At 44.3% G+C, this 15968-nt stretch overlaps 1 protein-coding gene across 4 annotated transcripts in view; it reads left to right on the top strand.

Moving 5' to 3' along the window:
• XPNPEP3 (X-prolyl aminopeptidase 3) overlaps positions 1 to 15968 on the top strand; it is a 287901-nt gene that overhangs the window by 237982 nt on the left and 33951 nt on the right. For all 4 annotated transcript variants that reach the window (XR_013262366.1, XM_077452550.1, XM_077452549.1 and 1 more), the window contains exon 9: positions 4322 to 4442. Coding sequence is in view for 3 of the 4 variants with exons in the window: in XM_077452550.1 (XP_077308676.1) it covers positions 4322 to 4442 (121 nt within the window). In the remaining variant the exon portion in view is untranslated. The remainder of the gene's footprint in view (positions 1 to 4321; positions 4443 to 15968) is intronic.

Below are 15968 nucleotides of genomic sequence, written 5' to 3'. Positions count from 1 at the left end.
TTTGTACGTTTTCCCACTGACAAAGGAACAATCAGTCTATAATTTTATTGGAAGCATTTAAAAAAAGTTATAAATTGATTTGCATTTCAATGAGTGAAATAAGTATTTGACCACTTTGCAAAACACAACTTAGTACTTGGTGGCAAAACCCTTGGTCAGACGTTTCTTGTAGTTGGCCACCAGGTTTGCATACATCTCAGGAGAAATTTTGTCCCATTCCTCTTTGCAGAGCCTCTCCAAGTCCTTAAGTTTTCAAACTTTTGGTAACTAGAACCTTCAGCTCCCTCCACATATTTTCTATGGGATTAAGGTCTGGAGACTGGTTAGGCTACTCCAAGACCTTAATGTGCTTCTTCCTGAGCCACTCCTTTGTTGCCTTGGGTGTGTGTTTTGGGTCATTGTCATGCTGGACTACCCATCCACGACTCATTTTCAGTGCCATGATTCTTACCCAAGATTTAATGGTACATGGCCCTGTCCATCGTCCCTTTTGAAGTTGTTCTGTCCCTTTAGCAGAAAAATGCCCTCAAAGTAAAATGTTTCCACCTCAATGTTTGACGGTGGGGATGGTGTTCTTGGGGTCATAGGTAGCATTTCTCGTCTTCCAAACATAGCGAGTTGAGTTGATGCCAAATAGCGTGATTTTGGTCTCATCTGACCACAGCACTTTTACCCAGTTATCCTCTGAATCATTCAGATGTTCATTAGCAAACTTCAGACGGGCTTGTACATGTAGCCTACAGTCTTGTCCCTGACATCCTTGGACAGCTCTTTGGTCTTGGCCATGGTGGAGAGATTGGAATCTGATTGCTTCTGTGGACAGGTGTCTTTTAAACAGATAACATGCTGAGATTAGGAGCACTGCCTTTAAGAGAGGGCTCCTAATCTTAGCTTGTTACCTGTATAGAAGACACCTGGGAGCCAGAAATCTTGCTTGTTGATAGGAGATCAAATACTTATTTCACTCATTAATCATAAATCAATGTATAACTTTTTTTAAATGCATTTTTCTGGATATTTTTGTTGTTATTTTGTCTCTCACTGTTAAAATAAACCTACCAATAACATTATAGACTGATCATTTCTTTGTCAGTAGGGAAATGTACAAAATCAGCAGGGGATCAAATACTTTTTCACTCACTGTACTTGGCTATTGTGCTGATACTTATATCAGCAGAGATATTATATATATTGATACTTAGCCCCCTATACTAAGGCCCTTTTCACACTGCTCTGCTGCAGTTTCTCTGTGGTTTTCTTGCATTCACAGAGTATGAACAACGATCTGCCATCTCCCATACACAGTCCCCTCCCCCCTTCAGTTAGAACACACAATAGGGAACACATTAACCCCTTGATCGCCCCCTAGTGGTTAACCGCATCACTGTCAGTGAAATTTTTACAGTAATCAATGCATTTTTAAAGCACTAATCGCTGTAAAAATGCCAATGGTTCCAAAAACGGGTCACAGTTGTCTGACGTGTCTGCCATAATGTCACAGTCCCAATAAAGATCACAGATCACCGCCATTACTAATAGAAAAAAAAAGTATAATAAATATGCCATAAAACTATCCCCTATTTTATAGACGCTATAACTTTTGTGCAAACCAATCTATAAATGCTTATTGCAATTTTTTTTACCAAAAATATGTAGAAAAATACAAATGGGCCTAAACTGAGGAAAAAAACGTTTTTTTAGATATTTTTGGGGCATATTTATTATAGCAAAAAGTAAAAAATATTGCGTTTTTTTTTTCAAAATGTATCCTCTTTTTTTTGTTTATAGTGGAAAAAATAAAAACCGCAGAGGTGATCAAATACCACCAAAGAAAGCTCGATTTGTGGGAAAAAAAATACATCAATTTTGTTTGGGTGCAACGTTGCACGACCACGCAATTGTCAGTTAAAGCGACGCAGAGCCGTATCGCAAAAAGTGCTCTGGTCAGGAAGGGGGTAAAATCTTCTGGGGCTGAAGAGGTTAAACAGTACTCACCCAGCAGCCCAGGTCTCCCTTACTAATACAGAGGCTGCCTGCCACAGACACAGTTCCATGCACACAAACAACACAGGCTCAGTCTAAGGGATGTCTTTTTTCAAATTTTTTGCTAAGTAACGTTAAACAGGAGAGGGGTCCATGGATCAGAGTACTCCAAACACTAGCAGAAATAACAGGTGGACATCTTCTCACTAATCTTTTCTAAGCAGCCTTTCCTGCAGGTAACATGGGATGGCCAGTACATCTAAGGCTGTATAAGAGCCATCCCAGTTAATATATCAACCTCTGACACTTAACTGTCTTCTAGCACTTGCACACCCAAGAGTCTACAGCAGGGTCTCAGAACCTGACTGCCACCCAGCATCCACAGGTAGTTCCTCAGTAGAACTGCACGAATAATTGTTAAAAAACTTTCTCGATTCAACACCCTTTGCGATTTTAATCCGGTGTTTCCGCAATTCCGTCATGTAACAGGGGCTGAGCCATTCCCTGCTCACTCACAGCAAATAACATTCATCCGGCAAATTTTTATCAACATTGCTCAGTGCTAAGATAAAAGGAAACATTGTAACATTTAGTTCTTTTAGATCAAAGGGATGAACTTTGGTCTGTAAATGAGGTCAGTTTAACCACTTAAAGACTAATGCCCTGTATACATGATCAGATTTTCCGACAACATGTTGGATGTGAGCTTGTTGGTGGAATGTCCGCCCGTTTGTATGCTCCATCGAACATTTGTTATCGGACTGTCCCCCAACAAATGTTGGCTAGCAGGTTCTCAAATTTTCCGCCAACAAATGTTTGTTGTCGAACTTTCCGATCTTGAGTACACAAGTCTGTCGGACAAAAGTCCACGTATGCTCGGAATCAAGTACGATCTGGAGATGTAACTAGCGTTCCTAATGGAGATATCACCTACGTCATGTACGTCACTACGTTCATAATTGTTGGCCAACATTTGTGTGACTGCGTGTATGCAAGACAAGTTGGAGCCAACATCCTTCGAACAAAAATCCACGGTTTTGTTGCCAGAAAGTCTTATCCTGTGTACGGGCCATTAGCCTTTTTCTCACACTTGTTGCTTACAAGTTAAAATCAGTATTTTCTGCTAGAAAATTACTTAGGACCCCCAAACATATATATATACAGTGGTGTGAAAAAGTGTTTGCCCCCTTCCTCATTTCCTGTTCCTTTGCATGTTTGTCACACTTAAGTGTTTCGGAACATCAAACCAATTTAAACAATAGTCAAGGACAACACAAGTAAATACAAAATGCAATTTGTAAATGAAGGTGTTTATTATTAAAGGTGAAAAAAAATCCAATTTAGCAATTTTTTCATATAATGTGAAAGATAATACTAAGCCATGAATCGCGAGAGAATCGCAATCTTTTTTCTAAGCAAAAAAATTGTGATTCTATTTTTTTTAAAGACTCCTACAGATTCCTCAGTGAGGGAGACAAAAGATACTTCTCCAGACCTGGACTCCAGGATGATGCCTCTCCAGTTCCCCAGCCCAGGCACATACTGCAATTTCTTGTTTCACTAGTTATCTTCCAGGGGCAGCAGCCTCAGGAGAACACCCTGCCCAGACAAAAACAATAGATTAATGCTCCACTGTCTGCAGTGAAGGCAGAAAGTACATTTGGACAAAACACAGCAAAGTGCGCTGACTAAGTGTAGTGAGTATTAGAACATGTATTTAAAAATGTATTAAAAAGACAATTATACTACACTTAGTCTGTGTTTTGTCTGCTATAATAGAGAATCCTTCAGTCTCCCAGAGGTGCTGCAGAGAGTGTGCAGAATTGGATCTAGCAATGGAATAACAAAGCCTAGGGACTTCTCATGGGGACTTTTATACCACAGACTTTTGCCGTCCCATAATCCACATATTACCAAGTACTTTTTGACCCAGGTTATGGCTATGCATCAAACCACCTAAGTCGAAAACTAGATTTACCCTAGCATCCTAACTAGAAGAGGGTGCTACACTTAGATACCATTATCTAAGTAAATTCTGGTATATTTAAACATTTTTATGATGTTCATTTATAAATAATCTAGTACTGATACAGTGTATCAGCCATTATGATATGCTTTTCAACCATCAGGAAGTTAGAGAAATTCTCTATAAAGTGAAAGGAATTTCCTTCATAGACAATTCTAACTTGAACAGGTGTTCCAGATGAAAGGTTAACTAATTGTTCTAGCGACAGCTAAAATTTTGTATTTCCCATTATTTTCTGTCTTATTGACAATGATCACCATTCTATAATAAACTAAGAATTGAAAGCTTTGTTTTTTGTTTTTGTTTTTCTAGGTTGCACGAAGGCTCTGCCCACACCATGTTGGACATTATCTTGGAATGGATGTGCATGATACTCCTGATGTATCTCGATCTCTGTCCCTACAGCCGGGTATGGTGATTACAATAGAACCAGGTAAAAAATGTCCTCCTTCCAAACACTGGAGAACTAGTTTGAACAGGCTGCATAGTTTTATGTATATGTTTAAATACACACAATAACAAAGACCAAATGGCTGTACTGCCAAGTCTTTGATTTTTAGCTGAAGGTACCAATAATACTCTTTCATATGCATGTGTTTCAAAAGGTGATGACCACGCATGGATTTGCCAACTGCATATTAAAGCAGTATTCAACCCAGAAGCAAACGTTTATTTAATTGCTGCTTACCGGTTCTTAGATGTGATAGCTGTATTAGTTTCCTTTTTTCGTTTTTTTTTTTTTTTTATTATGTTTTTATCTGGTAATCTGGCCAGTAACAAACATTTCCCAGCACACTTACAGGCTAGCCTGCAAAAAACATATTGTTCCTGTCTAACAATTCACGGTAAAAACCGAGGGTTTCGTTTGTACACATTTGCAAATATATATGTAACATATATATATATATATATATATATATATATAAAAAACAAAAAATGTAGCGCTTAAAATAGAAAACACCTTGTGGAGAGAAGTGTTATTATAACACACAAAAAATATAAATGTAATAGATAGCGTAGCCAAGCTACACTAAATAAAGGCAAGTGCACTTAATATAACTACACAAGTGTGAAAAAGTCTTAGTGACTCGTGACATGAAAAAACAAAAAAAGTTCAAATAATGGATGTACCAAGTGGCCTGGGACTATACCAAGACCCTACATAAGAAAAGACAATAGTCTCTATAATCCTAGATGATCACTTCACGGTAGAGAGTAGTCAGGATCTGTTGCAATGCCACACGTCAAAATACCCCAGAGGTGAAGACAGCAGTTGGATGTCACCCTTCATACAGATACCACGTTATAAACAGGAAAGGTAATGGATAAGCTTACTCGAAGGTGTGGACCCACACACCTTGGTGGTGAGTCATTCAGACATCAAATTGCGATAGACAGCAATTCCTCCATCCAGGTGATGTAAACCTCAGCTATGCCAATACACCATCCAATCTCGGGGTATCCAATCTGGGGCGTTTTTTCGGCTCCAAGGTGGTAAAAAGGACAATCACACCCCAAATAGGTGCGTAAAAAATGCAAACATAAAAAGAGGGAAAAAACAAAAAGCCTCTTCATAGAGCAGATTAATCCGATAGGAAATGTTTTATTAAAACAAATTTAAAAAAACAAGATACATGTATGTACAAACCCTTAATGAAGAAGGGTACAAAAATACAGATATCAATAAAAAAAAGCGTAGAAAGTCTGCAGGCTATGTACCCGACATGTTTCGCAATGAAACTTGCTTCAACTGGGGCAATATATATATATATAACAGAGGAGCCTTGTAAGCAAAGCTCCTCTGTATAGGGTAGTGATGGGGGAATTGGCACCCCAGATATTTTGGAACTACATTTCCCATGATGCTCCACTACACTGCAGAGTGAGTGAGCATCATGGAAAATGTTGTTCCAAAACATCTAGGGTGCCAAGGTTCACCATCACTCCATCACTGGTATAGGATGTTACGTACCCATGTGTTCTCTTAGCAAAGTGTACATTTATAACCAAGCAAGTGTATATACAGCTAATATATAAAGTGAAGGTAGTGCTGCGCTATGAAATTAAATACTGTGCGTAATAAAGTGCAAAGGTGCTCAATGAAAGGTATGGTTGAAAGAGGCAATATTCAAAGGTCAATATATATCCAGTCCTAGGCAGTATAAAAACGTGTTGCAAGCCCTGCAATTTATTTGGATAAAACAATAAAAGTGGATCAATAAGACAATAAAAGTATATCAAACACTCAAATGATTCTTCATAGAACAGTGATAGGAAATATATCCATAGGAAATCGCATGCCCTGCGACTTCTTTGGGATAAAACAATAAAAGTGTATCAAAAAGGCAATAAAAGTATATCAAACACTCAAAATATTCTTTGTAGAACAGTGATAGGAAATGTATACATATGGTGTGCACATGAAGTGAAAAAACGGTGCTCAAAAACAAGGTGCACTTCTATTGCAATAAATCCTGAAGGAATAGGTAAAATCCTAAAACACATATAAAAGCATACAAAAAAGTTTCCTCCATATAGGTATATGCTGCAAACGTTCTTATAGGTGAAAGCAAAAAAGATAAGTAGTGTCCATATAAGGTGCAAGGTAGATAAGTGGCTGTATATTAGTAGTGTCAGCATAAAATGACAAAGTGCTGGTGACAATCCTCTGGCATAAAGTGCTGATGATAGGTGACTTCCTGGTTCCTGTGCAGAGTAATGTATAGATGTACCCTTACATTACTGCTGTAAGGTAACAGCATGTGGCTATTTCTCAATGTGTTTCTTGGCAGCCTCCCAGTATGGCGTATCCGGCTCCACTGATGTGTGTCTCTAGTCTGGAATCAGAGTCCCCCTATTGTCCCTGGTGTGTCCGCATCCAATGAACCTCGCAATGGGGCATGGGGGGATGTAAAGAGGGATGTACGATAGTGTAGTATTTCCAAATGTTTATTGACAAAACAGTAAAAGTAAAATCAAGGTACTCACAATAAGAAGTATCAAACAGGCATATAACAAACGAGCTGCGAGCTCACCCACATCACTTCCGGTGCCTCGTGTTCCCTATATACAGCTAATACAGAAAACTATGAAGCTTATACAGTGTTATTCTTTCCCATTAAACTTATTTGCAAGAAAAACAAGCAATAAAACAAGCACTAAACCTTTAAAGTGATTGTAAAGGTAATTTTTTATTTTCTTACATCAGGGGACACAGAGCCATAGTAATTACTATGTGGGTTATATCGGGCCGACAAGTGATGGACACTGGCACGCCCTAAGGCAAGAAGTGTACTCCCTATATAACCCCTCCCATTACTGGGAGTCCTCAGTTTTTTTGCCAGTGTCTAAGGTCTTGGTCACGAGTAAAGATGTGCTGTGCTGTGCTGAACTCCATGGGCAGTTATCCTTGATGAGGGCTAGTCATGCTGACCGGATCCGTTCTGATTCTTTTTCATGGGCTAAATGAATGGTACCCGGGCCTCGTATCCAAAGAAACAAGATTTTAATTGTGAACGCTTCTCCTTAGAGAGCTGGGCTGTGGGATCCAGTACTTTTTGGTAGTGAGGCCATAAAGTTTTACTGGAAGGGTGCTGTCGCAGGTCCAGGATTGTGGGATAACCTGAGAGTTCCCCAGTTCCTGAAGGTTTCCTATAAGGTCTCGGAGCCTACGGTGAAGGGTGAAGATTGGGTCTTTATCTCTGATAAAACCCTGCTGCAGGGATAAGGTAAGGGAGATTTTCTCAGGACTTTCTCCTTCTATGTATAATGTTGTCATGCCTATGTGTCACCACTGGGGGCTGTATTGAGCACTCACTGTCCCGACGCTGGAAACAGCAGAGGCCTTCACTCTCCTCTCCTCCAGCCGAAACAGACCCTCTGGTAAGAAAAGGGGGGTCTGGTCTCTTCCTGTGCCCCCAGATTGACTTTATTCCCCTTCAGGGGCATGCCAAGGCAGTTGCCTCTCATTTGAAAAAAATAAAAAGAGAAAAATATAAAGGGCAAACTGAGGCCGCATGCTTACAGGTCCACAGGACACTGCTAGCGCGGGAAAACACCTCCCTTGAAAGGAAAGGGGGGCTGTAATTCATGGGGGCGTGGCTAACGGCGTCAGACGCTGGCCACACATGTTGGAAGCTGGTCTCAGTGCTGTATGTGTGAAAGCTGCTGCTGGCTGTGGAGGGACAGAGCAGGTGGATGGCTTGGTCAGGTTAGTGTACACAGGCTTACACCTTTGACACATTATACTTTGCTGTAGCTAGGGTTAATAGCAGCTAATGGTGCTGAACTATAGCCTAGCTATGTACATTCTTTGGCATAGTGCCTCTGCTTTATGCTTCAAGCTATGAATGGTAATGGGATCACTTCTCTAAAAGGTAATTTGTTTTGCACTGTAAACTAAATGCATTTCCAAAGAATGTCATCCTCCTCTGAGAGGGATACGGCTAGTCAGATTGAGCCATCAAGGGTAGAATTTCAGTTCCTGTATATATCATACAGTTTTTTTTCTTCTACCATTTAAAAATTTGAAAGAAGATTAATGCTATGATGTCTCTCCATAGTAGGACTAAACATAGCAGATTCCCATCTAGTCCTCAGGGCCCTTTTGTTGAGGTGCAGGAGGCTGGGGATCAGGCAGATCTTACCAAATATCGGAAGATACTTATTTTTCCTCTTTGGAGGATCCTAAGAGGGAGGGAGTTGCCTCACAAGTCAGCTGCTTGTCTACTCCCTTACTTAACCCTTTTGTTGCCTGCAGCACAGGCTCTTGAGGTATCTACCTCTAATTAGGTTCATTTGAACCTCCCCCACCTGAGGGTGTTTTTTCCTATTCATGCATAGCTTATGTATTCTGAATGGGAACATTTCTATGAAGAAATGGGGGGTTCCAGCACTTGATACTGCAATTACCTCAGTCGCACATGTCCAGTGGATAATGCACTGATGTTAAAAGATCCAGCAAATTAAAGTTGGAACTTCCTTTTAAAGACCAGATGTTTTTTTGCAGTCCTTGCTGCAATTGGTGTATCTCAGTCCTTTAACCCTTTAACGTTCGCTCCAACATTTTGGTGGAGCACATTTTGAGTCACGCTAACTCATTGAAAAATGTGGACTCCAGGGGGTTAAGGAACAGTTTGTGGAGATACCTGGGATTCTGCCTGATCAGCAGGCCCAGTAATGGGCTGGTGTATCTGACGCACTATGTCTCACAGTAGATGCTATGAAAGACTCTATCGTTTTAAGCCTTATGGCTTAGGCTTGGACTAGTGCATTCTCGCAGAGTTTTGTGGCTGAAATATTAATCAGCCGAAGCACCATGTGAAAGCTCTTAGCCAGTTTGTTTCCCTTCCCGGGGTATGGCTTTTTAGAGTGGATAAGTACATCCAAATGGGTAAAGCTCTCTTTACCAGTAAAAGGAGGTTCAAACATTTCTCCTTTTATCGTGCTGCCTCTCCTATGCCTAGGGCATCTGCCTCTAGGCAATCTCGACGGTCTCAGTCGCCAGGTTCAAGGGAAAGTCCCCAAAGGCAGCACCAGGATCTTGGAGGCAGAAAGCCCACAAAGCAGAATACTAAAGCCTTCTCATGAAGGAGCACCCCCAAAGTCAGGAACAATGTCAAGAGCAGAGGGATTTCTGCAGTTTTTTCACTAGGTTATGATTCGAGTTCTGAGAGCCTGGATGGCTCAGATGGTTTTTGATCTGTGGGTCTGGGATTCGGGTCCCTGTTTGGGTGCTGCTTATGGGGTCCTTGGGCTGCTGATGGGGCAGTCTTTATGCAAGAGTTTGTCTCCTCAGAGAATGTTCCTAAGGATCCAGAAAAAAAAAAAGTCTCTCTTTCTGGCCTCTGGATCAGCTGTTATCCCAGTCGGGGATATCAGAGGTTCCCATAGTGAAACGGGGGGTTTTGGCTCAAACCTTTTAAGGTTCCAGAACCAAACAGAGAGGTAAGACCCATTCTAGAACTCGAAGATCTGAATCTGCACTTAAATATCCAATCCTTTCATAATTCGATTGGCTGTGTCCATCCTGCAAGGAGGGGAGTTGCATATCTCCATGTGCCAAAGTTTCCTGCTTATCAGAAACTTCTGTGGTTTGAAATATTAAAAGGGGGGGGGGGGGGCACGAGAGGTCGTGCAGCCCAAAAAGAGGTGAATAATTTTCTAGCTTGGGCAGAACACAACACTCCTTGCCTATCAGCAATTTTCATTTCTCTTATATTCACCGACTGACACAGCTCCTCTCTTAGCCATTGGCTTGTTACGCCACCTTTAGGAGAAGACTAGGCATAACATGTTATGAAAAACACAAAACTTTTAGTTCTGCCCAAGGGGTGGTCCCTTAGGTAACAACCCCCCAGCCTGCCGTGTAGCCCTCAGTTTTATTTTGCTTAGTAAAGGAGAAGGACCTAGGAACCCTGCGGGCCAATCGGTCCGGATTCATTTTCTGCAGAAGCTTTGCTTTTTGCACAAGACTATAGATCCTGTGATCTGCTATCAACAGCCGGCTGGGTGACAGGCTGGATACCCTTATCCTTGTAGTCTTCCCCAGCCTGGCCAGTGAGCGTGTGCAGACCAGAGCTACGTGCTGGGTCAGCCATGATGTATCTCAGCTCCAGAGGTGGTCGGTGAGCTTTAATGCTCCGGGGCACACATATGACCGGACTACTGATGTCTGCGTCACAGTGTGCTGTGGCCAGCAGCCACCCCCTACTGATCAGAGAGTGGATGTATGATGGAATGTCTCCCAGCTCTGCAGAATTGGTAAATACAGCTCTCCCTGCCTCGGTTTGGCTGAGCAGCTGGGCATTCCCTGGGAGGTCGATTCGGGGGTCCCTCACCTCCCTCTCTTCTCTCCCTGTCCCTATCCCCCCCCCCGTGGGGGATGCTGCATGTGGCTGCTGAGCAGTGTGTGTGTCATGTGCAGGGGCTCTCCGGGGAGGCTCTCACCCGGGGGGGCTGCGCTGGCTGGCTGTGCCTTGATGTGTGTTCTTCTCTCCCTGGGGGTGTCTGAGAGGCTGTTTCTGTGATCTCTGCAGCGCTGTTCACCGCCATTTTCTGTCACTTCTCTCCCTGGGGGTGTCTGAGAGGCTGTGTCTGTGATCTCTGCAGCGCTGTTCACCGCCATTTTCTGTTTTCAGTGTCCATCTTAGGTGAGGGCCTGGAGCAGTGTGCTCTCCTGTAGCTTTTTTCCCTGTGGTTTTGTCCTTTATACTGGCTGTCCAGCGGCCATTTTCTTGAAGCCTGAGCACATTTTTGATCACTCTCTAGGCGCAGCATGCTTTCCTGTAGTCCGGCGGCCATTTTTTCTGTGCCTTATGTCCTTATACTGGACGCTCGGCTGCCATTTTCTTTGAGCCTGAGCACATTGTAGATCGGTTTCAGCGCCATAAGCAGCAGCTCTGGATGACACAGTGTGATTTCCTCTGCACCTGAGAGCTGACAAAGAACACAGGCACTACTTGCTGGACAGCGCAGAACCAGTCAGGGTGGTGAGTCCTGCGGTAAAGAGCCCCTCAGCCAGCAGCAGTTAGGAGGGTGGGACCATCACTGTCCTAAGGCCCCATCAGGTGGCAGACAAGGTAGGGTCAGCATGGCTTCAGAAACTGGTGTTTCTTCCCCCGAAATCCAGGCAATTGCAACCGGTTCGCCTGCAGAATGTGCAGTGCCCCTGGACGCTTTGTCAGCGGTCCTCAATTCGTTCGTTGTCAAGATGGAGGCGGTGCATGGGCACAAAGGTGCTAAGAAGCTCCCCCGTCCTCTGGGGAGAGCTCTGACGCAGACTCGGGCCCTGCTGAGGCTGGTGACCCCTGTTCTGTCATTTCAGATGACACTGACCAGGACCGTTCGGACAGTGAGGATGAGTCCCCATCTGGGTCCGTGCGCGACAAACCACGCACGGACCCAGAGCACTTATCACAGCTGTGCGTGATACCCTGAAGATTCAGGAGCCAGCAGATCCCTCTGCTCATGTAGCGGTCCCTTTTGGGTCCCGTAAGCCAGCCCGTTCACCTAAGGTGTTCCCGTATCTGACTTATTTTGACAAGTTAATTTACAAGGAATGGGGTCGACCGCAACAAACCTTTTCGGTCCCCAAATACAGTGGTGGGAAAAAGTGTTTGCCCCCTTCCTCATTTCCTGTTCCTTTGCATGTTTGTCACACTTAAGTGTTTCGGAACATCAAACCAATTTAAACAATAGTCAAGGACAACACAAGTAAACAAATCCAAACCATCATGGCCCTGTGTGAAAAAGTGATTGCCCCCTAAACCTAATAACTGGTTGGGCCACCCTTAGCAGCAACAACTGCAACCAAGCGTTTGCGATAACGTGCACTGAGGCTTTTACAGCGTCCTGGAGGAATTTTGGCCCACTCATCTTTGCAGAATTGTCCTAATTCAGTTACATTAGAGGGTTTTCGAGCATGAACGGCCTTTTTAAGGTCATACCACAACATCTCAATAGGATTCAGGTCAGGACTTTGGCTAGGCCACTCCAAAGTCTTCATTTTGTTTTTCTTCAGCCATTCGGTGGTGGACTTGCTGGTGTGTTTAGGATCATTGTCCTGCTGCAGAACCCAAGTTCGTTTCAGCTTGAGTACACAAACAGATGGTCGGACATTCTCCTTCAGGATCTCTTGGTAGACAGCAGAATTCATAGTTCCTTTTATCACGGCAAGTCTTCCAGGTCCTGAAGCAGCAAAACAGCCCCAGACCATCACACTACCACCACCATATTTTACTGTTGGTATAATGTTCTTTTTATGAAATGCAGTGTTCCTTCTACGCCAGATATACTTGGACACACACCTTCCAAAAGCCCCGTACACACGAGAGGACTTATGTCCGACAGACTTCCGAAGGAGTTCCGTCGGAGTTCTGCCGGAGTTCCGACGGAGTTCTGACGGACTTTTCGGCGGAGCGGACTTGGCCACACACAATCACACTAAACTCCGACGGATTCGAACGTGATGACGTACGACTGGATTCGAATACGGAAGTTCATAGCCAGTAGCCAATAGCTGCCCTAGCGTCGGTTTTAGTCCGTCGGAGTAGCATACACACGAGCGGAGTTTTCGAAGGGGACCGGGTCCGGCGGAGTTCCTTCGGGAAAATTTGAAGCATGTTCCATATTCTAAAGTCCGTCAGACTTTGGTGAATCAAAAGTCCGTTGCAGCCCACACACGATCGAATAGTCTGACGGACTCAGTCCGTCGGACTTTGGACGTTGAAAAGTCCGCTCGTGTGTACGCGGCAAAAGAGTTCCACTTTTAGGGGTTAGGGTTAGGGGTTGGGGTTAGGGGTTAGGGTCAGGGTCAGGGGTTAGGGTTTCCCCTAGAAGAACAAGGTTTGGACTCAGGGATTAGAATAGGGACCTCCCCCAAAGGTCAGGAGGCGTGTCACCAGAGGTCAAAGGTCAAGTGTCGGGCTGACCCACCCCCAGCAAAGTGTTCCGCCTACCCCAACTAAGTCGGAGGCATGAACAAGTCGGGGCTTGAACAAGTCGGGGTAAGCGCTTAGTGTTGTCCCAAAAGTCTTGGGGATCATCAAGATGTGTTGTGGAGAAATTGAGACGAGCTTTGATGTTCTTTTTGCTCAGCAGTGGTTTTCTCCTTGGAACTCTGCCATGCAGGCCATTTTTGCCCAGTCTTTCCTGATGGTGGAGGCATGAATGCTGACCTTAACTGAGGCAAGTGAGGCCTGCAGTTCCTTGGACGTTGTTGTGGGGTCTTTTGTGACCTCTTGGATGAGTCGTCGCTGCGCTCTTGGGGTAATTTTGGGCGGCCGGCCACTCCTGGGAAGGTTCACCACTGTTCCATGTCTTCGGCATTTGTGGATAATGGCTCTCACTGTGGTTCGCTGGATTCCCAAAGCTTTGGAAATGGCTTTATAACCCTTTCCAGACTGATAGATCTCAATTACTTTCTTTCTCAATTGTTCCTGAATTTCTTTGGGTCTCGGCATGATGTGTAGCTTTTAAGGATCTTCTGGTGGACCTTACTGTGTCAAGCAGCTGCTATTTAAGTGATGCCTTGATTGTGAACAGGTGTGGCAATAATCAGGCCTGGGTGTGGCTAGAGAAATTGAAGGGGGGGGGGCAATCACTTTTTCACACAGGGCCATGATGGTTTGGATTTTTTTTCACCTTTAATAATAAACACCTTAATTTACAAATTGCATTTTGTGTTTACTTGTGTTGTCCTTGACTATTGTTTAAATTGGTTTGATGTTCCGAAACACTTAAGTGTGACAAACATGCAAAGGAACAGGAAATGAGGAAGGGGGCAAACACTTTTTCACACCACTGTACATGGCGGTGCATTACCCCTTTGAGGAGAGCCTTTTTAAAAAGTGGTCGGCTCCTCCGGTCGTGGACCCCCCAGTATCCCGGTTAAACAAAGTAACCAAGATCCCGGTAGAGGGGACTCCTGCATTTAAGGATCCCACAGACAGGAAGGCCGAGGCAGTGGCTTGTTCCTTGTTTATGGTTGTGGGGTCAACCATGCGACCAGTACTGGCATCCGCACTTGTGTCACAGACACTAACTGAGTGGGCAAAACTGTTGCACCGCGAATTGGGAGAACAACAGGCGTGTCCTGTCTGTGTGGAACTAGCAGACCAACTAGTGCAAGGCCTTAAAGTGATGTTGCCACCAAAAAATAAAAAATCGTTTAAAATTCTTAAAAAAAAAAAAAAAGAATTTGAAAATTTTTTTTTTTTACTCACCTCTAAATGCCTGTTGCTAGGGGGTCCCTCGTAGTCTGCCTTCTTCATTGCCCGGGCTGGTGACATCACTTCCCCTCACGCCGCACAGTCATCTGGGACCTATCACGTGTCCCAGATGACTGTGCAGAGTATCACGGCACCCTGCGCCACTCGTATTTGTATTTGTAGCTGCTGACTTTAATTTTTTTTTTTAGGGGGCACCCCACTTTAAAAACATTTGTGACGTGGCCCTGTATACTCTTCCCCTGTTATCCAGGGCTTCAGTGTCACCAGTGGTGCTGAGGCGCCTGATATGGTTGAAATGCTGGTCTGCTGACCAGACATCCAAGAAAGCCCTGACGGATCTGCCCTTCCTTGGCGACCGGCTCTTTGGAGCCTCTTTGGATGACATTTTTAAAAATGCCACAGGTGGTAAGAGTACACTACTCTCACAGGCCAGGAAGGCTAAGGAACCACACCGTAGGCAAGGGCCCTTATTTTCCGCTCACAAACTGCTTTTTCGTCCGCCCGGAGCTTCGACCAAACGTCCGCAGCCTGACAGGGTGACCACTGATGGACAAAAGCTTCCCTGGAACCGCAAGCCTGCGAGCAAAAGTGCTACCACATGAAGGTTTGCCCCCACCCGCAACACGGGTGGGGGGTGGCCTTCAGGAGTTTGCAGCCCGGTGGGCCTCTCAGCTGCCCGACCAGTGGGTCTGCGATCTGATTTCCTCCGGCTACAAGATAGAGTACTTCTTTTGGCCGCAAAATAGATTCTTCCCCACCAGCATACCCGTACTCCCGGCTCGCAGGGAGGCCCTCTTGGGAGCGTTAAAGGACCTGCTGAATTGTGGGGTGATAGTACCTGTTCCAGAATCAGAACATTTTCAGGGGTTCTACTCAAACCTGTTTGTAGTTTTTGTAGTTCCCAAGAAGGAAGGGGCTCTAAAAGCCCTCAATTACTTTCAGAATGGAATCAGTTCGCTCAGTAGTCGCTACAATCCATCAAGTGGACTCCCTGGCGTCCATAGACATCCAGGATGTGTACCTGCACATACCCATATGCCTCCGGCATCAAAAGTTTCTGTAATTTGCAGTCGGGGAAGCCCACTACCAGTTTGTGGTTCTCCCTTTTGGTTTGGCATCAGCCCCCGAGTCTTTACCAAGGTATTGGCTCCTGTTTTTGCATTGCTACGGCAACGTGGGATCACGATTGTGGGTTACCTAGACGATCTCCTCCTGAGAGCATCTTCTGC

The sequence above is a fragment of the Lithobates pipiens genome, unplaced genomic scaffold (assembly GCF_037356315.1).
Source record: "Lithobates pipiens isolate NorthernLeopardFrog02 unplaced genomic scaffold, aLitPip1_a1.2 Scaffold_23, whole genome shotgun sequence".
NCBI lineage: Eukaryota > Metazoa > Chordata > Amphibia > Anura > Ranidae > Lithobates > Lithobates pipiens.
Note: the sequence above shows the minus strand (reverse complement) of the source record. Positions and strands in the feature narration are given on the sequence as shown.